The following is a 25,209-nucleotide window of genomic DNA, read 5'->3' on the forward strand; positions in this document are numbered from 1 at the left end:
TGAACTTGTTTTGGTTTGCCTAATTGCTAAACTGTTCTTAACTGCTACTTGAACAATTTGCTGTAACTGCTACCTACTTGTGCTTTCCTTGTTTGTCTTGCCTGTGTATGTCCTGGTGTGCTACATTTAAGAATGAACCTTGGTGCTGAATTAATGACTGTGTTGTTTGATTGTGTGGTTGGTTTCTGATTGAGATTTGCTTATGAGAAAGGAAAGACTTTGAATTTCTGAAAATGTTAAACACTGCCTCTTTGAAAAGGTTTTAAACGATTAGCTATTGAATTTTAGAAGTATTTATAAGACAATGATAATCACAGAATCTGAAAACAGTTTTCTTATTGAATATCTTCTTATGACAACTTTGAAATTCCGTGGTGAGACCGTGTGGTTAGGTTCTCACCCCCCTACAGCTTTACCTTTTCAGGAACCGGATGAAGAAGCGTTAAGAAGAGTTATACTGCGTTTGGTTGATATGTTGTTGTATTAATTAGATTATTTTATTCCCTCGTCTTTGTTATTACAAATTTGTAAGAGGGATAGGAATTGTATGTTCTATATGTATATTATATTATGGGTTATTATGTAAGGAGTCTTGTATATGAATCTATGCCTGTTTGTATTTTTATTAAGATAAAGTGTTTATTTCCAGTTTCTAAGGAAATCAGCGATACAGTGTCGAGTCACAGGCTCCTACTTTAGTATTTAGTATGTAAAGTAGTCGTAATACTCCTTGCTATCAGAGTAGCGCAGCCGGAAGCGTGATTTCTGATAGTGAGGGTGTTACATTATGGTATCAGAGCGGTCTTTCTTGTAGAGCCTGAGGAATGGATCGATTATGCTTCAATTGCATACTCTGAGAGTCTGTCATGTAGTAGGTCTTGTTTGAATAACGAGAATTAGAACTTTATGTACATGACGGTCTATTGATTAATGCCATTTGTCTTGCATTGCATAATTCGTGGTATTAAGTTTGGCCGGCTTAACACTAGTGAATTATGTATATGTAAGCACTAATGGGTTATTATAGACGATATGCGTGTCATAGATAACGCGAGTCGCGAGTTTTGGGAACGCTAGAAACTAAGTTCTAGATATTATTTCCGTTTCGACGTATAATCCTTATTCGTGCTTGACGTCACCTCTTTCTTTATCAATTGTATTGGAATCTCTAGTTCTTAACTTCTTTCTTGAAATGTATTTTAGATATTTTCTACCATATCTTGTCATTCAGATATATCTTTGTTTGATTATGTTCCTAATTGTTGCTTGAGTCTTTAAAGAACATTCAACTGACACTACTCGTAAATTTAGTATTTATTGGTTTGATCTTGAATTAGTTTTGGTGCAATGCATAATCCTTGATTCCTAAGTCATTTGAAATCTTAAGAGTCGCAATTCGTAGTAAACTAATTATACGATTTAGTTCTCCTGTTTCGTGTTTTGCAACTATTATGTGTCCTACTCGGATTACAATCTTTGGTTTTGTGTTTCTTCATAAAAAGATGATAAAAACCGACCTTGTTTTGATAAAATGTATCAATTCTAGTAGTTTTTTTCTACAACTCTTATCTTGGAATCTCTTTTGAAAATAGTTCTGTTTTAGTTCTTTTTCTGTTTGATTCTGATTGTAACCATTATTTGAATTCTGAATATGACAACCTTTGATTTTATAAATACTCCCCTACAAAAAAAAAAAAAGAATAATTTCTTTATATAGCTACAAGTACTACTTAGTCTTTATTTATCTTTCCAAAAATACTTTACCTTAGATTTACTCATTTAAACATAATTTGGTCCATTTTCAATTGAAATTTTTACGCATATATATATTTACTTAACTATGTACTTGCGTATTCTTCAAACTTCCTGAAACAAGACTTTTGTTTTTATTTCAGTTAATTTTCATTTGACAAACTTCACTTAATTTATTTTTAATTTGAATTTGGTTAGTATGACACATTGTCTATGCAATTATTGTTCTTTTAAAAGTATTGGGCTCATACCCTTCCATTTAGGAACAGACCAATTCCTTTTTTAAGCTTTTTACTTCTTTAAATGATATAATTGATTTTGTTTTTGAAATTATTCTTTTACTGTTATGAACATCATTATTAATTTTAGTTTTTCTTTTTTTTTTTTTTGTGAATCTCATACTCGTCTGAATCATCCTGAAATTTGTCTCAATCTAGTGCACCGTTTATCTTCTTATTTGTCTTTGTTTAGTCAAAGGTTCTTTCTCAAAAATTTATTATTGATTGAGTTGTCTTTCCTTACGAGTTTTGTATTCTTTTAGATCGATTGGAAGCTTGTTCGATATCTCATGCCTCATGGGTCTTGTTTGAACTCCCTTGATTTAAGATCCTTATCTGTGTTAGGTGTTATTTTTACCTTTATCAGTTGCATTGGAAATCTTTGATTCAATGCCTTTCTTGAGATACGGTTTACTTATCTGTCAAATTGTATTCCCGACTATCCCCTGGATTTTTGATGTTATGGTTTTCAATTTTGCGTTCTTTTATACGAAATTTGTACTCTAACTTAACTGGAACTTGCTTCAATCAATATATTATGCTTCTTCTTGTTGACCCTAGTAAAATTTTCTGATTTAGATTCTCTCCTTAAGCTATGATTTGGTATCTTACCTTTATGCTTTGCATCGTATGCGTATTCTTCTCTGAACATGCGATTAGCTATTCCATAGATTCTTGATATCATAGCTTTAAGTTCTGCATTCTTCTACTTAACCGATGTAATTTATCAATGAAATCTGAATCTATTTTGCCGTAATATATCCTATCTTATAAAGTCCTTTTGTAATTCTTGTTTTGGATCTTCAAAGTAATTCTGGTCAGGTTTTCCTCTTACCTAAATATTTTTAAGTTTCTTGAAAGAATATTTTTGCTCATAGCTCAATTAAGTTTATTTTATAAATTTTGCATATTTTGTTTTAATTTGAATTGTTTTAAAGCAAAATCTTATTTAAACATTTCATATTTCTTTTGAGATAGTGAATTCATTCCTTTTTGAGATTCTCCATTCTTCGTTAACGCTACCGATGACTTTTAGTATTCTTTTTGACCCAGCTCAAATATGGTTTAAATAAATGCACCGTTCTTCCTCTTGATTGTTTCTACTGGAGTTATTAGATTCAAATTCCTTCTTAAGATTGCCAAACTAATTTTCTTTTTGACACTCTTTATCCCTTATGCATCCCTAATTACTTGTGGTTTTAACAAATTCTTTCAAACTCTAGCGGATTTTGTCCTTGTCGCTTGTCCTTTTTCTAAGATTTAATACCCTTCTGATTAAACTCAAAAATTGTTTTAACGTCACGTGCGACCTTTAGGTATAGTAGAATGATGCGTTGATTCTTCTAGAAGTGATTTATGAATATGGAAGATGAAGCGGTAATACGTCAACATAGTCTTTAATCATTTTTTCTATGAAATCTCATACTTGTTCGACTCAGCTTGAATATGTTTTAAACTAATGCGCTGATTTTCTTCTTATTCATCCTATTGAATTTCTTTGATCCAAATGTTATCCTTGAAATTGTCAATTGATTTCTTTCTAGCAAACTTCGTTGTTTGAGCATCCTTATTTACCTGCAATTGTATTTATTCTTTCTTTCAAATTCTCGCGAATGCGATCCTTGTCGCTTTTCTTTCTTTTCTAAAGTCTATTATCTTTCTGAGTATACTCGAGACTAATTTTGGCATCTTGTGCGACTGTTAGACTTAGTAGACGACATATTAGCTCTTTAGGACACGTTTGGTGAACGCAAAGGGTGAAACTTGTAAGTGTATGACGTCACAGGGAGTTGTGAAATCTTGTTTTACGTGAAAGAGTTCTGTTGATGTGGCAATTATGACCAATAGTAAGGTTTGCAAGGTATTTGACAAACTTGAGAATCTTTGGATGAGTTGCACAATGAAGTACGGTTAAAAATGGTGGAGATAAGTTATGTTGAAGTTTCAATGGCTGAATCTCTAAAGTTGATGTAAGATTAGTAAGCGAACATTAAGCACTTCATTTTAACCCCGGCTTGCTTTATAACCTTTTGCCGCCTTACTTTACCATCACATGTTTGAGACATATTACCTTGTACATCAAGCCTATCTTGTAACTTTTGTTTCGCATAACACTTATACCCTCTATACCTATATGCCATATGAAAGTTCTGATATTTGAAACTATATGTATATATATACTGAGAACTTTTTGCCTTTTCCTTAAACAAGTTCAAGAGTGAAGTAATATGAAATCTCTATTATTTTGTATCAATTTTCGAGGAAAAAAATTTTTATAAGGTGGGTAGGATGTAAGACCCATAATTTTCAAAAAAATATTATTATGAGTTAATTTCAATTCATTTATAAATTAAAGATTTTATTTTAGAAATTATTTTACTAGAAGTAATTAAATCAAGTTTTGACAATCAAATTAGAAATTTTACTTAATTTTATAGTTATTGAATACTTTTCTATATTTAAATTATACAGCTTAACAGTTGCAAAAGAATAAGAATTTCATACGATTTAGTTAAATAATTGAGATTCTAAAATTTAATACTTTAATTTTATAAACAAAGAAAATTAATTATATTGTCTTTAATTTTAAATTAAAATATTTGATTAAAAGTTAATTAGTAAATTAATAATCAAATAACATTTTTAAAATAATTTTAATAGATTAAATTAGGTTTTAAACTAATACTCTATACCCCTAATTTTATTAAAATTACCTAAACTATCCTAATCCTAACCTTCTAACCCACCGTCATTCCCTTCCCCCAAACCTAATACCTAAACTACTTCAGGGAACAAGGAACAATACAGAAGAGAGAAAGAAAGGAAAATAGAAAGGGGAAATGGGAAAAAGAAAGAAAGAAAGAAACATTGAGGGAGAGAGGGAGAAACGAAACAGAGTTAGAGAAGAGAGAAGAGGGGGACAGCTAGCGCTGGTGGCCCGGGCTGCTCGCCGGCATCGCTCGTTAGCACCGACGTGGAGGAGAGAGCCGAGAGGAGAAGAGGGGAAGAAGGCGCACCGGCGTTGTTGGTCTCGCCGCCGCCGCCACCGTCGCGTCCTCACCGAACCTTGGAGGAAGACCACGCCGTTAAGCCGCTTCACCGCCGAACATGTCCAACCGTGTCACCGCCGTCGGATCTGTCATCGCGCCGCCGAGGAAGAGAAGAGGAAGACCCGTGAGAGAGGGAGAGCGTCAGGAGAGAGGAGGAGCCCGCGGGAGAGGAGCTTGTTGCCGCCGCTGCCATGGCTTCCTTGCCGTCGCCGTGGTTGGGTAGTCACCGGAGGGAGCCGTCGCTGTCAGCGCCGCCGTCGGGGTTACCGCCGCCTCTGCCGCCGGAGAACACCTCTGCCGCCACTGAGATCTGCTGCCGTCGCCGTTGCCGGAGTTCTGGTCGCCGCTGCCGTTCGAGGTGGCTGCCGGAGCTGCCGCTAAACCAATTCAGCGACCGCCGCTGTTTCATTTTCTTAGTTCGGTAAGTATTTACGTTTCGGAAAGCCGTGTTAATATTCTGTTATGTTTGGTTATAAACTCTGAGATTCTGGTAACGTAGGGTTGTGTTTTGAGCATTGCATGTTGTTTTTAAGTTGCTGTGAGTGCTGCAAAACTGATCAGGGACTGAGTTTGCGGTTGCTGTTGGTTTCGGGTTAAGAGAAATGGTTTCGTTGACGCATTTTAAGTTATAGTTTCGACGAGTCGAGGTACGGGTTTTTCTTAAAATCTAATTTATATTACAGAGTTGTGATAAATAGATATTAATGTGAGAGAACATATGCCTGTGATTATAATTGCCTTCTAAATGTGGTTGTTTGCTGGACTGAATGACTGATTGCTTGAATGCTTGAGTAGTTTGTGATTGCTGAAAAGAAATTAGTTTGAAAGGTTATTTAGTTGATTATTATGAGAAATGGCTTTTCTTGGTTTTGAAGCTATTTTTGATGATGTAAAGGAATTGGCTTTGGAAATGGTTTAATTTTGAGTTAGTGACTTTATAAATGATTTAGTATTTGAGCTGGTCTGATTTTAGAAAGAGATTTATTATGGGCACTGATTCGCTTTGAAAATTATTTGATATTGGAACTAGCCGAATCTTGGAAAATGATTGAGGTTTTGGAAAGGTTCGAGAAATGTTTGGATGGGACCCGAAAAGGGTGGTAGAATCCGAGTTTTAGAGGAGATGCTGCCGAAATTTTATAAAATTAGAAGTTTAATTTGAAGTAGTTATTTTAAAAGGTTTAATTTTAAGCATTAAATGATGATTTAAGAATACTTCATTTATCAAAGAAAAAGTTATGTTTTGGATTGAGAATTGTTAGTGAACAAAATGGAAAGAAGGATGATGAGGATTGATTTGAAATATGATTTTTGAATGAATTTGGAAATGGATATGGATTGACGAATGATGATAATATTGAGAATGGCTTAGATATTGATGAATGATGAATGAATTATTTATATGGCTTATGAATTTGAAACATCTGAGATACGAGGTTCCCTGGATTAAGTGCCGTGGCTTGCCACCACGTGTACCAGGTTGAAAACTCGATACTCTGTTGACCCTACGACGTAAGTGTAACCGGGCACTATATAAATTCCCGGGAATGTTACTCCCATTGAGTAATATTGATTATTTGAGAAAAAGCTATGCATAGACTCTTGGGGATGCACGTCGGGGGACAGTCTAAGGACAATTCAGACTTGTCGGGTTGGCTGGATAACCGACAGATGAGCCTCATCAGCCATAGGACAGGCATGCATCATATGCATTTGTATGCTTTGCTTGGGTTTGAACTTGTTTTGGTTTGCCTAATTGCTAAACTGTTCTTAACTGCTACTTGAACAATTTGCTGTAACTGCTACCTACTTGTGCTTTCCTTGTTTGTCTTGCCTGTGTATGTCCTGGTGTGCTACATTTAAGAATGAACCTTGGTGCTGAATTAATGACTGTGTTGTTTGATTGTGTGGTTGGTTTCTGATTGAGATTTGCTTATGAGAAAGGAAAGACTTTGAATTTCTGAAAATGTTAAACACTGCCTCTTTGAAAAGGTTTTAAACGATTAGCTATTGAATTTTAGAAGTATTTATAAGACAATGATAATCACAGAATCTGAAAACAGTTTTCTTATTGAATATCTTCTTATGACAACTTTGAAATTCCGTGGTGAGACCGTGTGGTTAGGTTCTCACCCCCTACAGCTTTACCTTTTCAGGAACCGGATGAAGAAGCGTTAAGAAGAGTTATACTGCGTTTGGTTGATATGTTGTTGTATTAATTAGATTATTTTATTCCCTCGTCTTTGTTATTACAAATTTGTAAGAGGGATAGGAATTGTATGTTCTATATGTATATTATATTATGGGTTATTATGTAAGGAGTCTTGTATATGAATCTATGCCTGTTTGTATTTTTATTAAGATAAAGTGTTTATTTCCGGTTTCTAAGGAAATCAGCGATACAGTGTCGAGTCACAGGCTCCTACTTTAGTATTTAGTATGTAAAGTAGTCGTAATACTCCTTGCTATCAGAGTAGTGCAGTCGGAAGCGTGATTTCTGATAGTGAGGGTGTTACATAAGGAGATTAAAAAAAAATTGATGAATAATAAAAAATAACAAAATTTTAAAAAAGAATTAAAATTAAAAAAAATTAAAATCTAAATATTTTTAAAATTATAAAAATTAGAATTATAGATAATTTTTATAATTATAATAATTATTAACTGTTACGTCAATATTTATAAAATAATTTTAATTTTTTTTTCAATTACTTACATCTTTTAAAATTTTTGTAACGTATAAATTTTTTGAATATTAAATTAATAATTACCTCTACAAATAAAAAAGGGAACTAGGGATCACTTTGTTGGAGCTCCTTGTTCGGTGAACCATTGATGATATGGATAAAGATTAAAGAAGTAGTCGACTTAATTGTAGTGACACACCACATAATCCAACTTCTCTATTTATTTAATTGCAAACCCAAATAGCTGCTAGAATCTGATGGAGAAAATTCCATCTCATTGTGTCGTAAGCCTTATTAAAATCCAACTTGAACAACGTAGCACCACTACTTATTTCCTATTTTAGTTACCCAAAAAACCACTCCATTCCCTAGTAAAGTGCCATTCATGATTCACTCTAGCAATTTAGGCCTCGACGTAAATTTCGTCATTGATTCATCTTGTTCGAAATTTTAAAATTATTTACTCGGGACGTGCTACACATTCATGTAACCAAGTTGGCCCAAACTCAAATAGAGTCACGCGCATTAATGACGAGTAAAAACACGCGCCCGAAAATTCTTTGTTATTTCGCGATCATTATGAAAAAACGTTATTTCTTCCTCAACACGAAACCGTTCCTTCTCTTCAAATCTCTCTCAAAATCACTCAAATTTCAGTCACGTTCTCTGCGAAAACTACTACTGGAGAAGAATCGCGAGAAGATTCGGTAAGGAACAACCAGAAACGAACGAAAACAGCAACAGAGATTCGCCTTCCTCCTCCTCCTCATTTTCCTCCTTCTTTTTCGCGTTCCTTCTTCTTCACGTGTTTTCTCCTTATCTTCATCCTTTTGTTGTTATTGCTGCTGTATTTTTTTTGTCTTTTCCTCTTTCTCTCCCCGGTGAAGAAGCAGCAGAAAGTGAGGAGGAAGAGTTTTGAATTGCACAGAATAGAAATGAACCAAAATGGCCAACTCCACTGAACTGAACATCATTCATGTGCTGAATAAAACGTCATAAACATTTAATCATCAAGAAAAATATTTCTACATGCACAAGAACTCAATTGAACACACTAACAATCAAGCAAATCAAAATGAGCAACTCCACTGAATCGAGCAACATTCATGTGCTGAATAAAACGTTATAAACATTCAATCATCAAGAATAGCATTTTTCCATGCAAAAGAAGTTAACTGAACACATAACAATCAGGTAAACTGAAATGGTCAACACCACTGAATCGAACACCAATCATGTGCTGAATAAACGGGATAAGCATTCAATCAGTAAGAAAAATATTTCTGTATACACAAGGACTCAACTGAACACATTAACAATCAAATGAATCAAAATGAGCAACACCACATGAACATTGTTCGGTTCGGTGGTCTTTGTGATTTTGATTTACTAGATGAATATTGTTTGGTTCGGTGGCCTCCTTTAACTTTGTTCAGTGTTTAAGATTATTGTGATAGCATGCAACAATAATTTTCTAGCTGTCTCAACGTAATAACCTCATTCAACTTATTTGAAGTTGAATCATTCATTGTTTCCATTCTTATTACGTTGAATTCAATGCAGATCAATAATGAAAAATGCGAGTAGAGAAGAAAAACGCAAACAGAGGAGAATGACGAATTTTATTAGGTTGAAGAAGAAGAACGCGAACAGAGAAAAAGAAGAATAACGAAAACGCAAAAAGAGAACAAGATTTATGTTGAGAAAGGTTTATCACGCAGCAGAAGGTTTACGTTATATACGTTATATGAGGCGCGTATATAACAAACGCGTAAGGAAGTTGGAGAGGCACGTCTGATTGAAGTTACTTGGATAATTCGGATAAAAAATTTACATAGATATAGAACTTTTTCCTAACAAAAATCAATTATAGTTAAGACTTAATTTATAAAATGATTTGAATGTGGAGCATCACTTATTATTATAAAGGAAATATTGGAGCTAACTGCTTAGATTATTTAATAATTACATTGTATTATTTAGATGTGCAATCTTTTTTATCATGTTTATTATTAGTCCCTTTATAGAAAATTTATGGCCTGGATATAATTATTCGTTATAATAAAATATTGATATCACGTGTTTTGTTCAATAAAAAATTAAGGGACACTCTACTATACAGATTGAAGTGGTATAGAGAAAAAAAATAAATTTTTTTATAGTTATTTTTGATTATTTTATTGCTATTCAAAGTATGAGTCCTTTTTTTAATTTCTCTTTCATTCCATAAAAAAAATATAAACTTACATCTTTACCATATAATTCATCAAAAATTAAACTTATTCCAAATTTGAATAGTGTAAAATTCTCGTACATTTCATCACCTAATTAATTATTGAATAATTTTTAATTTTTTATTTATACTTTGGCCGTAGGCACAATATTAATGCATTGGTCTTGTTCTAGCTAGTTGAACCAAAACTAGAGAGTAGACAACAATAATCAATATATATTACATGATATGTGTACCTTAAAGCATGCTTATATTTATAAATAAACCACAACTTCATCTAGAACTATCTTGGAAAATAAAAACCTTCAATATGATCATTAAAACCTTACAAATATCGGTCGTCTTAATTTTTTTTTAAGCACCAAAAAGGCACGTTCAATCAATTATATTATGACCGATAGTTATTATTTTTAAAAAATCATATTTCTACAAGTTTTTATTTTTCAAGAATTATATGATGTCTGAATTGTCATATCTTTTTTCCAAGGATCGACGTAAAGAAAGCGTAATTAATTACAAAGCGAAAATAAATAGATCACATCTGAACAATAATTTTTGCGACATAATTGTTCATTGGTAAAACCCATAAGTCTTTGCATTGAGTATGATACTCCTCAATCCACCAATTGGCGATAGAGTCATCAGAAGGATACCAAGAAAAATGCAAATCTGACAACATTCAAATCAATTAAGGAAATTAAATTAAAAAAAACTATCAAGTTATGACATGAAAACAAATTAAGAATTAATTAAGAAACATGATGTAGTTGAACATACCCAGTTGGTGAACCACGATAAGCTGAACTTCTTAGGTTTGTAAATTGCAAGCCATATAATGCACGGGAGCTAGAGAAATTAAACGGTATTGTATTAAAATTTGCATTTTTTTTATATGAAAAAATAACAATAATAGAATCTATGAAAAGAGAAAATGTAGTTAATTACTAGTTACTACAATCTCTATGTTTAAAAAAGTAAAAAAAAAAAGGGCCATTGTTTTATCAGAAAATTAGTTACCGTGGCCATTATGATAAAATAGTAACCACAACTATAACTCTGCAATTATAAAAAAATTACTCCCTTTCTCTATAAAAAAGACATATATTAAAAATTCATCCGTGACTACTGAAATAAAAATATGTTCGTATAAAAATAATAGTTAAGAATCGTTAATTAAATTAATTAATAAAATTATTATTAGTGAAAGTTTAAAATTTTTTTACCCTTGAAAGTATATTAAATGTTTATCATATATAATTATATATAATCAACTACACTATAATAAATGGATAATATATAACTAAATAAAGTGAATTAAAATATTCTTGAAGTAATCAAACGACTTTAATAATAATAATAAAAGGTGTGAGGCTTACAAAGTATGTGGTTGGAGCGAATGCAAATCCTCCAAAAAATCCAAGGAGCGCACCGAAGAATGGGAATGTAATGCCCACAAACATTGTAAATGCTGAATGAAATGGACTCATTATTATTTAAGCATAACTAGAAGAGGACAATAATCAAATTAAATGAGAAGAGGTAATTAATTCCACTTACCAACATAAACATTGCGAACAATAAATCGCAGCATTCTACTTGGCTTGAAATTCATTTGTTTAACCAGTACGGTTTCAATCATGTCAAATACTGGCATTGCATACAGCTGGTAACTTCCAATGACATGGATGACAACAAACAAGTTAGCAGCTACAATGAGCCAAGTAGGTTTTTCGAGAGAAATAAGGATGTTATCTTCAACGTTATTTCCGAACATCCAATAACCAATAAGAGCAACAGGAAAGTAGCACAAAGCAACAACTATATAGGCTACCACCACTCCCCGCCACATAGGGCCCTTCGATGGCTTTTCCGGCGACGAAGGGATAGTTGCTTGGATCTCAAGCACCACGTTGTGTCCGGCATAGGCGAAAGCCACGTCACCTAAAGCGTTAAAGAAGTTGAAGACTGTTCCTGCTGTTGTGGTGGCTTTGTAACCGTACTCAACTCCTTCTTGAACTCCTTTGTGTGCTGAAGCAGCCCATGCAATTGTTGAGTAGCTGCATGTACCATTTTAATATATATTTTATATACATAATTGATTTGATAATTAATGCCAAATATATTTATACTAATATGTCAATACAAATTTTGCAAAATATGTGTCAGAATTTAACCCATTAAATTTTATTGTATTTTATATCAAATTTGATGATATTTTAATTTTAAATTTTTTATTATTTAATTTTTTTTAATAATTCATATGTATATATATATATATATATATATATTGTATGGCCACCATATGTATGTGATACACATTGCAAAGTCTATGCTGCTCATTATTTTTCACTGGGGTTTTAATTTTAGCTGGTAGATATATAATTCAAATATTCTTTATATTGTAGCAAAAATATTTTCGTACGCTTAAAACATCTAGCACTAAACAGAAAATAATTTAAAGGATTGTAGATTTGAAGTAGCAAAGACAAATTGAGGAGGAAGAAGGATAAAAAACTTGTTCTCCTCTTATAAGGTGGTCTGTAATGTGAGGTCGAGATTTTGAATAACATATTCCAATATATACTTAGAAATCCAGGAAAAGGAAAACTGATTGATAGTGTCATATTTTGACCTTAATGACCTATACAATAAAATTAAAATTAATACAAATTATTTTTCTTTCTGTGTTAGAAATCTGGGTGTGATTGATCATATATCTCTCTCAATTAGAATTATAGAAAATTCAACTCTCCACCGATAACAATCTTAATGATGGAGAAAAAGACCGAACCACGCGGTTGCGTTTACTTGACTTGTTGACTTGATAGGCTTGGAAGATTTTAGCAACGGAATAATAAATAAGAAAAAGTATAAGGTACCAATATATTAATATATTATCTGTTAGTTTATTGTTAATAATAATTAATTATTATATTTTAAACACATATATAAAGAGACACATCTAAAAAATATATCTATAAAAATATTTTTATTGAATACAGTCATAAAAAAATATTTTTATTCGACACATCTATAAAGATATTTCTATTAAATACAGTTATAAATAAGAGTTAGTAGAAGTTGACAGAAATATTATTGGTAACGTAGCGGGATTTAATAAATAATTGTATATTTTGAATTTAGTTCTTCGATTTGGACAAGAAAGACGGTTTCATTTAATGAGTCTGAATTCAATGTCTCGCTATATATTATTCTAGAAAATATTGCAAACTATATCTTCTTCTTCGATGATGTTACATATACGTACAACAAAAATCAGTAATCAATGAACCAGTAAATAGAAATATATATATTTGATCTTTTCTGATTTTTAGTTATACTACTCTAAATAAATTTAATTATTTGTATATTACAGATTTAATTATTTAAATATTATATGTTTGCTTCTTACTAATAATTTAGTAAAAAAATTACAAATGAATATGTATAAAGTATAAACATACATAAATACATAATAATTATTTTAATCGTCAATATTTAAGTATATAAAATATTTATGTTTAAAACTTTTAAAATCCATGTGTGACAATTTAAAATTATGAAATTGAACCAAGGTTAGAAATGGATATTTTTAGAAAAAAAAAATATCAGCCAATGTAAGCACTTAGTATTTCGCATTTTTATGAGTCACCTGTATATATGTGGGCAACCTTGGACAATTATTGTGCCATAACTTAAATAGAGCATTGTGTTAAGGCATATAATACTTTCAGTTACATTTTAAAAGCTTACCTTAGGCCAAATCATATGTAGATATCACATATCTTATTTGGCTCTAACTAAAAGCTTCTATAGGATAGTACACTAGACCTTATTATTAGTTGAAAAATAAAGAGTAAAAGTAAACTCTAAACAATGATATGTTTTCGTCAAATAAATTAGTTCTAAAATAAATAATTAATAAATTATTCTCAAACCTTTTGAAATATTATTAATTAGACATATTAATTTTCGATGAAATAAAAGAATAAATTTATCTCTAATAATATTTATAAAATAAACAAGTCATCCCTCCGTCCCCAGTTTAAATAACAATGACTTATTGTCACATGTTTCTTCTTTAGTTCTAATCAAATGATTAAGTTATCTAAATCTCTTTTATAGTTTTACTCAAAGGATACATCTAGAAGAACAATAATTAGATTTTTGAATGTACAAAATTTTTATTATCTAATTTGATTTTTTTTTATTAATTTCTTGTAATAGAAAACTAAAAATATATATATAAAAAAGTAACCATTAGAACCTAGTTTATTTTTTAAATTATCCTTTTAATACTAAAAAAAATAATTCAAATATATATGTTAGTTTTTGAAAATATCAGAAAATAAAAAATCTTAAACTTTTTTTATTGAAAAATGAACAAAATAATGAAGACTTTTCAATTATTTGTTTCAAAAATACAAAAAAAAAATAGTATATATAATATAAGTATATAACATGAGTGTGAATTATGAAGAAAAAATGCATGGCTAGTGAAATAAAATATGAAAGGAATTGTGATTGATGTATTGTGAAGAGCACATACCTCAAAGACATGATCGCTGCAGCGAGAGAGATTCCAGAAATGGAATTGAAGTTAGGAAGATGTGCAAGAACAAAATGAACAGACGCAAATATCATAATGAAGTAAGAGGTCTTGAGGTCCTTGCAATTTTTGCACAAAAGTTTATGAACCTTCTGCAACGATTTTCCTCCAGTCACCATGTACACGATGTCCACCCCAACTTCACATATCAGTTGTTGCGGCACCACGATCCACAGCCCTAGCTTCTCGCCGAACGCCTGCTGTCCTAGCTCATGGTACCGGTCGAACCGTTTTCCCGGTACCATCTCATGCATCTCAACCATTTGCCACAGCGTATACAAAGTTATTACCCATGACAGTATCAGGATAACCACACCCGGACCCCTGAAATCATTAATTACTCTCTCAATTTCCATTTGACCATATCTATATTTATAAATATTTTACACATAAAAATATATAATATATAATTTATGTTTATATTTACTAAAAATATAATTCTTTTATTTTTTTAGTTAATATAGTATTTTACCTTATTGTGTTGAACTTATCCTTTAGGTTAAAAAATAACAGTTTAAAGAGAGTTTAGAATCTTTTCTTTTGTTTTTTATTTGTTCAATTTTATTGTGTTGAAGTGTTTTGTTTAGTGATCGAAATTACAAAAGTAGTAGATAGAGTTTACCATCCAAGATTTGCCATGGCGGATGGAAGGCTGAGGACACCAGCGCCAACCATAGCAGTTACGTTGTGAAAAGTAGAGTACCACCATTTGGCGTTCCTGGAAGAAGTGATGGGAAGCCAATCATCAATTGCCTTTTGCTCTGCCGTTCTTTTATCAATCTGTTATAAACGGAATTCCAACGGCCCAGAGTTAGTTACAACAAATCACTCCGTTTAATAAGAACATAGAAGCAATAGAGAGTTAAATAATACCTCCGGTGGTGACATGGGATAAACGGTTCTATTCCCTTCACTAATAGAGTTTGGATTGGTGGGTGACTCACTTCCCATGGTGGCCAAGTTGTGTAGAGTCTGTGAATGAATCACTTGATCTGATCTATAAGAGAAGGGAGAGAATAATGGTCAAAGACACTAAAATGGAAGATAGTATATATGACAACCTATTTATTTGCATTGAATTGAATTAATTAAATTAAAATTTGAACTCAAAGAGAGCACACAATGACAGAATACTGCTTATGACAGGGACTGTCAAGAGAAGTCCGCCCAAGTGTTGACACACACAATGAGCATTTTGTTAAGCCGGCTATATATATTTTTAGGTAATTTTGTGAGCTCATCACAAGCTGGATGGAGTAATTGTGGGGAAGGCGTGAATAGTTTAGGCTACGTTTATTTGTTTATAGAGACGGGACACTGAGATAAAAAAATACAAAAATATAAAATTATATTTCACAGATAAGATATGGACAGAGATATTGTGTTTAAAGACACTAAATTAGTATATTTTATGTCTATTTTGACAAAAGAAACACAAGATATTAACAAAAGACATAACTTATTTTTTATTTTTTATTATTTTTATTAATTTTTATAATTATATTTTTTATTATTATATTTTTTTCTCATTTTTTTTATATGAAAAAAATGAGAATAAATTAGATTTTTATAGTTTATTTTAGCTTATTATTAAATAGAATACAAAAATACAAAATTTTATATCTCTATTTTTTTATGTCTTATTCTCAATATCTTATTTTATCTTATTCTTAGAAATAAATACAGTCTTAGAGATTACCACCTTTAATTATTTGTTTCTGGATGGTTTGTTTGGACAAGGAAACAAAAAATAAATCCTTGATGTTAAAAAAAGCCCATTTAATGAAATAAAGAATTTGATCTAAAGCTATGTTTAGGAATATTATAAATGATGGAAAGTGATTAGAAAGATAGAATCAGGGGTGTATTATTAAGGCTTGATGTGGTATTGGTGTGACATTTTAAAAGCCATTAGAATATTGTACGGGCCTTGGTATCATATCAGAATAAAAAATGCCATTTGTATGTTTTTTATATAAATATATTATTTTATTTTATTCAATTTAATTCCGATTAAATTTTAGTTAAACTAAATCCTTAAGTTTTCAACTTTATTAAATTATTACCGATTCCGTTTTTAAAATTTTGATAAATAGACGTTCCAATTCATGTATACATTAGGGATGGCAAAATTCTCCGAGATGCGGAGATCCCTGCGAGGACTGTCTCGAATGGAGATTCAATTGTGGGAAATTTTTTCTATGGGGATGGGGATGGGGGACAAAATTCCTCCGAAGCAGGCGCGGAAACCCGAGCGAGGATCCCCGCCCCGTCCCCGCTATTCTCCGAAATTTATGAATTCCTTGAATTATCCTTAATAGTTTATTTCTCATATATTTTTTTTAGTCATTTCTCATATACACATATATATAAAAACCCAAAACTCCTAATCTTTATTTGCATAACCCCTCTTCAATTCAGAGATCCCTAAGGCTGTCCATACTCCATCCAACCTCTCTGCAGCCACCCCCTCGTCACCCTTCTCACCGCATCGTCACACCTCACCGTGCCATCACCCTTACTGCGGCGTTCCTTTTCGTAACTCTGCCGTCGTGTCCATTCTCCTCTCTGTTGCCGCGTCTCCCACCTCGTCCACTACTTTTTCCCTTGGCTCGTCGTTGCGTTCTCCTATTGCGTTATTTCGAAAGAAGTCACCATCGTGTCATTTAGACTTTTTGTATAAAATCTTACAGTTTTTGTATAAGATAGATACTTGTAGCTCTATTCATATGAAAATTAATAATTAGTTAGAACTATTATGTAGATGGAAAATGTAGTCCCCGCAGAAAATGGGACCCCGTGAGAAATAGGAATAGGGAGCAATATTCCCCCACAACAGAAAATAGAAGCGGAGATGGAGAGCAAATCTAAGAGCAGGGATGGAAAACAGGAAGGCATGAGGGATCCCGGCCCCCGCCCCCGCCCTGCCCATTGACATTCCTAGTATACATGTTGTCCAAGCAGTACCTTTCCCAATATCCTGAAGGAAGTAATACATCTTCAATTTCTTTCCTATATTTCTTGATTTCATTCTTTATTGTGTCTTGATTGCCTTCATCAATTATTTGAAAGGTGCTGCCTGGCTTATGCTGGAATATGTTCTCAATAGAATTATTATTTGTTTCCTATTGTGTCTTGATTTCTTTCCTACTGTGTATTGATTTCCTTCCTTCATCAAGTATTTGGCCTTTGCTGCCAGGCTCTATTCTTTGGTTTGGTTTGGTGAAATATAATTAATTTATTAAAGTTAGGACAACGAGATTAGCATTTTGACGACAAATATTGATAAATTTATAAGAAATTTAGTAGGAAGTTGATTTCTCTCTAAATTTTTTATTTTAAATCGTAAATTTTAAATTTTAAATTTTAATTTTAAATTATTATTAATATAAAATATAATAAATAAAAATTAAAATTTATTTAATTAACAAAAAATGTAACACTCCTTACTTAATAAGAAACATCTAAAAATGAGACTTATTTTACATATATAAAATAATTAAATATCTAATATTTAAATTATTTTATACAAAAATTTTATACACATTTATCTTTTTTATTAGAAAAGTTGCTATGCATAGATATATTTTATAAGTAAAAGAGATTTTAATTTATATATGTAAATAACATATTGGTAGCAAATCCCAACAAAAATCGTATTTAAAAATTGAATATTTAGTTGACTAGAAAATTTAATATGAAGGGCTTAAGATCTGTAAACAAAATTTTAGATATACAAATTTATCGATATAAAAAAAGATAGAAAAATTTAGTTATCTATTAAATTTAGTAAACAATAATAACATTTTTGGTGATGACAAATATAATTGTAAATGGGTTGAAAATTCAAAAGTATTTTAACGGTTTATTTAGTGTTGCAGGTCCAAATGTCATTGTGCAGCCCAAACAATAAAAGTAAGTGTCTGAGTTATAGCTATTTGGACCAAGCATGTAGTCCAATCTATTGCCATTCTTAAAAGAAAGATCATCTTTATGCCGGTGGAGCTATGTTGCCTCGGGCAAGGCACAAAGAAAAAAGAGAAGTTTACTTTTTACACTAAGTACAAAAAGAGAAGGAAGGAAAAGCAATTCTTAAAAGCTATGTCAAATCAAAATCAACGTAAATAAGTTAAGCTAAATTAGAGAATAAAGGTATGAAATTTTCATTAACATGCAAGTCAATTACTTGCTGATTTCTTCTTCTTCTATACCACCATTTCAGATAATATGAACAAAGTGGTGGCTACTTTGTTCTACTGTAAATTAATGGTTGAAAATAAAACTTGGGGCCAAAGCACTAAATTAAGGGTTTTAATTTATCAAACCCATTGAGGATAAGTTACTAATGAAACCGATGCATAGCGGCACACCTCTGTTTTTTCAATCCCTAATTTTCTGGTCTGATTGATGAAAGAAAAGGAAAGACCTCGACTGGTTCAAGATTCAATGTGTTAACTTAGTTCAGCAAACCTTAGATGTAGAAACAGGACTCATACAAAAAAAATTAACTTCAGTTTGCATAAAGGAGAGTGAACCATAATTTGAGTTTCATTGAGAATTTTTCTACTCTTCTCACTCAACGTTTTGGGCAGTGTTTCTACATCAAATTTATCTTTTCTGTCACACCCAAATTTTTTGATGCAATCGTTAAGGGAATCACTTTATTTCTTCTGTCACACCCAAATTTCTCAATAAACTCAAAAAAATTCATTCATAAAAAAAATTGAAAAAATAATGGCTACAAAGTTTAGAAATTTTTATATCTCTTAGTTTTAACATCCTAACTTATAAATTCACTAAAATAAAATGGACCAAATCATAATTGAGACTAAAACAATAAAAATAAAATAAAGTAAAATAAATATAAAATAAGTCATAAAATAAATACTAATAAGATGATGCATATTTGATTCAACTTGACTAATTAGAGCTTTCAAGGCAATTTGAAAGAATAAGACATTTGGTTTTCTATAATCGTTAACCATTGTCTTAACTAATTGTTGATGTATATCTTAAACAAATAATTTAGTCATGTTTGTAACATTTTTTTTATTCTCTTAAATATTACTCCTATAATTAGACCAATTGACATATAACAATTCTCAATTTGTCCTACAAAACTCATATCAGCAAACTTAATCAATTTCAAATACACCTTTCTCAAATCAGATACATTGAGAAACTTTTATCGAGGAGAGTGATTCGAATTTCGAATTCAAATTGTTACTCTGCTAGGGTTTTCACAACTCAGTAGCGTATTCATCTTGTGGTCTGATTTTACATGGGAGTCAGTGAGTTTTTCATCCAAGTTAGTGTCTCTGAAAAGAGGTAATGGTGGACCGCAGTAAGGATAATATGGATGAAAAAGAAATTATAGTATTTGGAGAAGAGGAGATAGGAGAAAGTCTCCAAATATGTTCAAAGAGCCTCGTTGGTAGAATTCTGGCGGATCGAACTTTTACTGTTGGAACCATTGAAGGAGCTATGAGAGCAATATGGTCTCACCCAGAAGGCTTTAAAGTACAAGAAATAGGGGTAATTTATTTAAATTTTCCTTTAAAAAAGAAGTCGATGTGCTAAGAATAGAAAGAGGAGGCCCATAGCAGTTTAAAAATTTTATCATTAACCTCACAAGATGGAAGGAAGAAATAGTGGGGGAATACAATGATCTGGTAATGGTGCCGATCTGGGTCCAAATGTGGGAAATCCCAGAACATTATAAAACTAAAGAGTTAGGGAGAAAGCTTGGGGGAAGTCTCGGTGAAGTTATGGATGCTGCCATCTTTTCAATAAAAGGCAGGGAGACGCGAATAGTTAAAGCACAGGTGCGGATCGATGTAAAAAGGCCATTGAGAAGGGTTTTGAAAACTGCTGGACCAAATAAGAAGGTGCTGGAGATCTCTCTAAAATATGAATGCTTAGGATGCTTCTGTACCTATTGTGGCTATGTAGGACATGAACGGAGAATGTGCAACAACTACCTGGAGGATACAGTAAATGACAAAGTGAAAGAAGATGGATGGGAAGGTTGGCTGAAGGCAGAGCAAACAGGCTGGCGAGTGGAGGAACAAAAGGAGAATGTTAACTCTAATGCTCAAGGAATGAAGATCAACAAAAGGGAGACCCTGAACCGCCCAACACCAGTAAGCCTGCTGAAGAGCTTTGCTAGCTTGTTAGTGAAGGAAAAACAGGGGCTCCAGGGAGAGGAGGTGTGCAGTTCAATAAATAGTAATGGTGAAATAAGTAAGAGAAAAGGGGAGTGTGGCAAGTTGGGTCAGAATTTGGTTCTAAACCAGCAACTAATCACCTACCAGGCAGCAAAGGAGGTAGAAGAGGAAAATGGGTCTGTAGCGGCGGGAGACAGTAAGAATGGCGAATTGGAAGGTCTGGGAGAAGCTGTGAAGTCAGGCTTCCAAATTGGTCAGAGTTTCTCTGCGGATACTAGCAAGAAAAGGTCAATGAAACTAAAGCATATGGCAAGAAAACCTGGTGAAAAATTAACCAGGCATACTGGAGAGAAACGGAGAACAGGGGGGAGATATAGAGAATGTGAAGAAGCAATGCATCAATGAGGAGAGCTCAAGTTTGAAAGGACAGGGTACCAACCCTCAACTGACACCCAATGAGGGATGAAGCTGTTGATGTGGAACTATCGGAGTTTGGGGAAACCCCTGACAGTTCACAACATACAAGAGATCACTAGATCTCATTCCCCCGAGGTGTTGTTTCTTTCTGAAACCAAAAACAACACTTCGTTTGTGACTGAACAGTGCAATAAGTTGGAGTTTCAAAACGTGAGATGTGTGGAGCCTCAAGGTTTGTCAGGGGGGCTGGTTCTAGCATGGAAAGATGAGGCGAAGGTGTCAGTGATAAAGTGTGAAAACTTTTACATTCACTGGAGATTGCATGATCAGAGTAACCAAAAAACATGGGACCTGATGGGGGTTCACCTACATAGCGAAGATGCCCATCATTCTTTACAATACAGAATCATCCTAGACCAAATAGACTCAGCTGGGGAACATTATTTGGTACTAGGTGATTTCAATGCTATATCTTCATCGGAGGAAAAGGAGGGTGGAAGGCCGAAGTCAACAGCGTCCATGCAAGGTTTCAACAATTTTATTAATGCCGGAGGTATGGTAGACCTGGGCTTTGAGGGAGACCATTTCACATGGAGTAATAGGCAGTTCGGAGGGATGTTAGTTAGAGAACGATTAGACAGATGCTTAACCTCAATCCGATGGTTGGAGGACTATCCAAGAGCTGGGATTATACACCTAATTGACCAAGGTTCAGATCATAGACCTATCTTGCTAAACTCTGATGTAATACAGAGGAAGGCAAGGAAACAGTTTAAATTTCAAGAAAGATGGTGCGAAAATGAAGAAGTAGTGCAAATAGTGAAGGAGTTATGGAAGGAAGAAGCAACGGGTTCTCCAATGTACGAACTGTTCACAAAGTTAAAGAGATGTCGACACCAAATAGTAAACTGGCAGCAATTAGGCGGGGCTAACTCTTTGAACCAAATCAAGGATTTGCAAAGAAGAATTGAGGATGAAAAGGGCAAACATGACCACGTAAATGCAACATTGATCAGAATTTTAGAAGATGAGTTAACTGAAGCGTATCTCAGCGAAAAAGGATATTGGAAAGAAAAATCAAGGGTGCAATGGCTAAAATGGAAGGATCAGAATACCAGATTTTTTCATTCAAAAACAAAAATCAGGAATAGGAACAACAAAATTCAAATTGGAAGATGAAAATGGAGTAGCAAGCTTTGAGGCAGAGGGTATCAGTCAAATAGCCCAAATTATTTCGAAAAGCTGTTTTCAACAATTATCCCACCCAATCCAACGGAGATAATCTCCACGATGAGAAGAAAGGTTACAGCTAGAAATAACTAGTTCCTTACTAGACCAGTCTTAGAAAAGGAAATTAAAAGAGTCGTTTTCTCCATTAACCCGTTTTCAGCTCCGGGGGATGATGGTTATACGGCAAAATTTTACCAATTTTTCTGGGACACCATCAAAGAAGATGCTCTAAGGGCAGTTCGCAACTTCTTTAAGGGAGAAAAAATACTAAAAGCTTTTAACCACACTCATATTTGCCTCATACCGAAGATTAATAATGCAACTACTATGGCTCAGGTGAGACCTATAAGCTTGAGTATAGTTTTTTATAAGATTATTTCAAAAGTTCTTATTCATTGAATGCAATTTCTTATAAATAAAATTGTTAGTGAAAATCAAAGTGCGTTTATCAAAGGAAGGTTAATAAGTGATAATGTACTTATAGCACATGAGTTTATGTATTTTCTGAAGAATAAGAGATTTGGAGATTGGGACATGGCTTTGAAATTAGACATGAGTAAGGCATACGACAGGGTAGAGTGGAGTTTTTTATGGAGGATTATGCAACAGCTTGGATTTTGTGATCGGTGGATTAATTGGCTCAAAGAGTGTGTGTTTACTGTTTCATATTCTGTTACTGTGGATGGTCAACCTAGAGATTTCTTTCAACCTACTAGAGGGCTCAGAAAAAGAGACTCTCTTTTCCTATACCTATTTATTCTTTGTGCGGAGGGGTTATCCCATCTGCTCCACAGAGGAGAGCAGAATAATGGGCTAACTGGCCTTAAATTAAACAGTAACTGCCCTATCATTAGCCATTTATTCTTTGCTGATGAGTCTATCATATTCAGTAAAACTAATCCTCAGTCATGCCAGAGTATTATGCAGATATTGTAGTTATATGGACTTATTATTGGTCAAGAGACTAACCTAAGCAAATCGGCTGTGTTCTTCAGCCGAAATACACCACAGCATAACAGAGACGAGCTTGTGAATATTCTTCAGGTCCCCAATGTTGGTGCTCAAGACAAATATCAGGGGATGCCGACCACTGTCCAGAAATAAAAAAAATCAACATTCAAATTTGTCAAGGAAAAGGTTAGCAAAAAACTGCAGCAATGGAAGAGAACTTTGCTATCAGTTAGTGGTCGAAAAGTTTTAATTAAATTAATTGGCTCGGCAATCCAATTTATACATTTGGGTGTTTCAAGCTTCCTGAGACTTTTGTGAACGAGATTCAGAGTTTATTGACACTCTTTTGGTGGGGACAAAAGCAGGGGAAAAGAAAGATGCAATGGATAAAGTGGGACACTTTATGTCGACCAAAAGGATACCGGGGATTGGGGTTTAAGGACCTCAAGGATTTTAACTTGGCTATGCTTGGCAAACAAGGATGGCGTTTAATCACCAGATCTCAATCAATGGTTACAAAGGTGTTTAAGAGTAAGTATTTCAGATACAATTCCTTCCTAAAAGCTGACACAGGGCACAATCCATCATGGGCTTGGAGGAGTTTACTAGAAGGTCAAAAAATTCTAGAAAAAGGTGTTATATGGCAAGTTGGAAGACAGTCTATGCTCAGAATTTGAGAGGATCGTTGGGTTGAAAATCAGGGGCTGCTATCACATATGCAAGACCAACAAATTAACCCCAATTTAATTTGGGTAGCTCAACTCATCACAGAATCTGAAAATTGGAACACTGAATTAATTAATAAGAATTTTCAGCCAGAAATTACACATGTCATCATGCAAACACAGATTCATTCAGGGGAAGACAAGATCAAATGGAATAAGGAGAAAAAAGAGACTTACACTGTAAAATCAGGATATGAGGTGTGGTTCCATTTCTTCCATGCCCCAATTGAAATGATGCCAGCACATTTTCGGGATAAGCGAATCTGGTCAGCACTCTGGAACCTCAAGTGGTGGCCAATGAAGATGAAGGTTCTGCTATGGAAAGCTTTGTACGGAGGCCTCCCTATTAGGAAAAAGTTAAATGCAAGTTCCAGTCATAATCAGCAGATGCCCACAGTGTAACCAACACGAAGAAACAGTCAACTACTGTTTACTTACCTGTATTCACTCAAGACAGGTTTGGAACCTAGCTCAAATCCTAGCAGCTGACTTAGAAGAAGAAGATAACAATAATCTAGTTCGCAAATGGTGGAAGATGATACTTGACAGAACAAACGGCGATAGCCACCGAAGAAAATAAAGAAGCTTGGTAGCGTGCTTGATCTGGAACATATGAACTAGCCGCAACAAATGGATTTTTGAAGGCAAGGTATTGACACCAGAAGAGATTTAAAAGGTAGCTGAATATTTAATTGATGAATTCTTGCAAAAAGTTTTTGGACCCTAATTTTTCGCTTAGTTCTCACTCTTTTCTATTTGAGTTTCAATTGTAATTGGGAAGCCATCCTTTTTTTGCCTGTGCTTGTCCGATTTTAGACATTTGTATTTCTTTCCTTTATTTGAATGAAATGCATCTATTGTCTAAAAAAAAAAAAAAAAAAAAAAAAAAAAAAAAAAAACTTAATCAATTTGAAGCTAGATTAACTCCTATGTGAAATTTCAGCTCCTTCCCTCTATAATCTCCATACATCCAAGAGACTCCTTATTTGTTGCTTCAGCTTTTCCTTATCAATCTTGTCCTTCCTGAAAATTATGCCATTTCTCACGCTCCATACAGACCATATGACAGCTAAGAAAATAGTACCCAATTTTGACATCTTCATACCCATT

At 33.2% G+C, this 25,209-nt stretch overlaps 1 protein-coding gene across 1 annotated transcript; it reads right to left on the reverse strand.

Annotated features, from left to right (window-relative positions):
• Positions 1-10,196: 10,196 nt before the first annotated feature.
• Positions 10,197-15,762, reverse strand: LOC107605048 (lysine histidine transporter 1). The gene is made up of 8 exons (XM_088492138.1): positions 15,731-15,762; positions 15,483-15,606; positions 15,232-15,389; positions 14,550-14,933; positions 11,558-12,057; positions 11,377-11,468; positions 10,778-10,846; positions 10,197-10,669 (listed from the first exon to the last, which is right to left on the reverse strand). The coding sequence occupies exons 2-8, from the start codon at positions 15,558-15,560 to the stop codon at positions 10,571-10,573; spliced, it is 1,380 nt and encodes a 459-aa protein (XP_088348264.1). The 5' UTR covers positions 15,561-15,606; positions 15,731-15,762; the 3' UTR covers positions 10,197-10,570.
• Between the last annotated feature and the right edge of the window lie 9,447 nt (positions 15,763-25,209).

The sequence above is a fragment of the Arachis ipaensis genome, chromosome B6, assembly GCF_059453495.1.
Source record: "Arachis ipaensis isolate K30076 ecotype BB chromosome B6, ASM5945349v1, whole genome shotgun sequence".
Taxonomy (NCBI): Eukaryota; Viridiplantae; Streptophyta; class Magnoliopsida; order Fabales; family Fabaceae; genus Arachis; species Arachis ipaensis.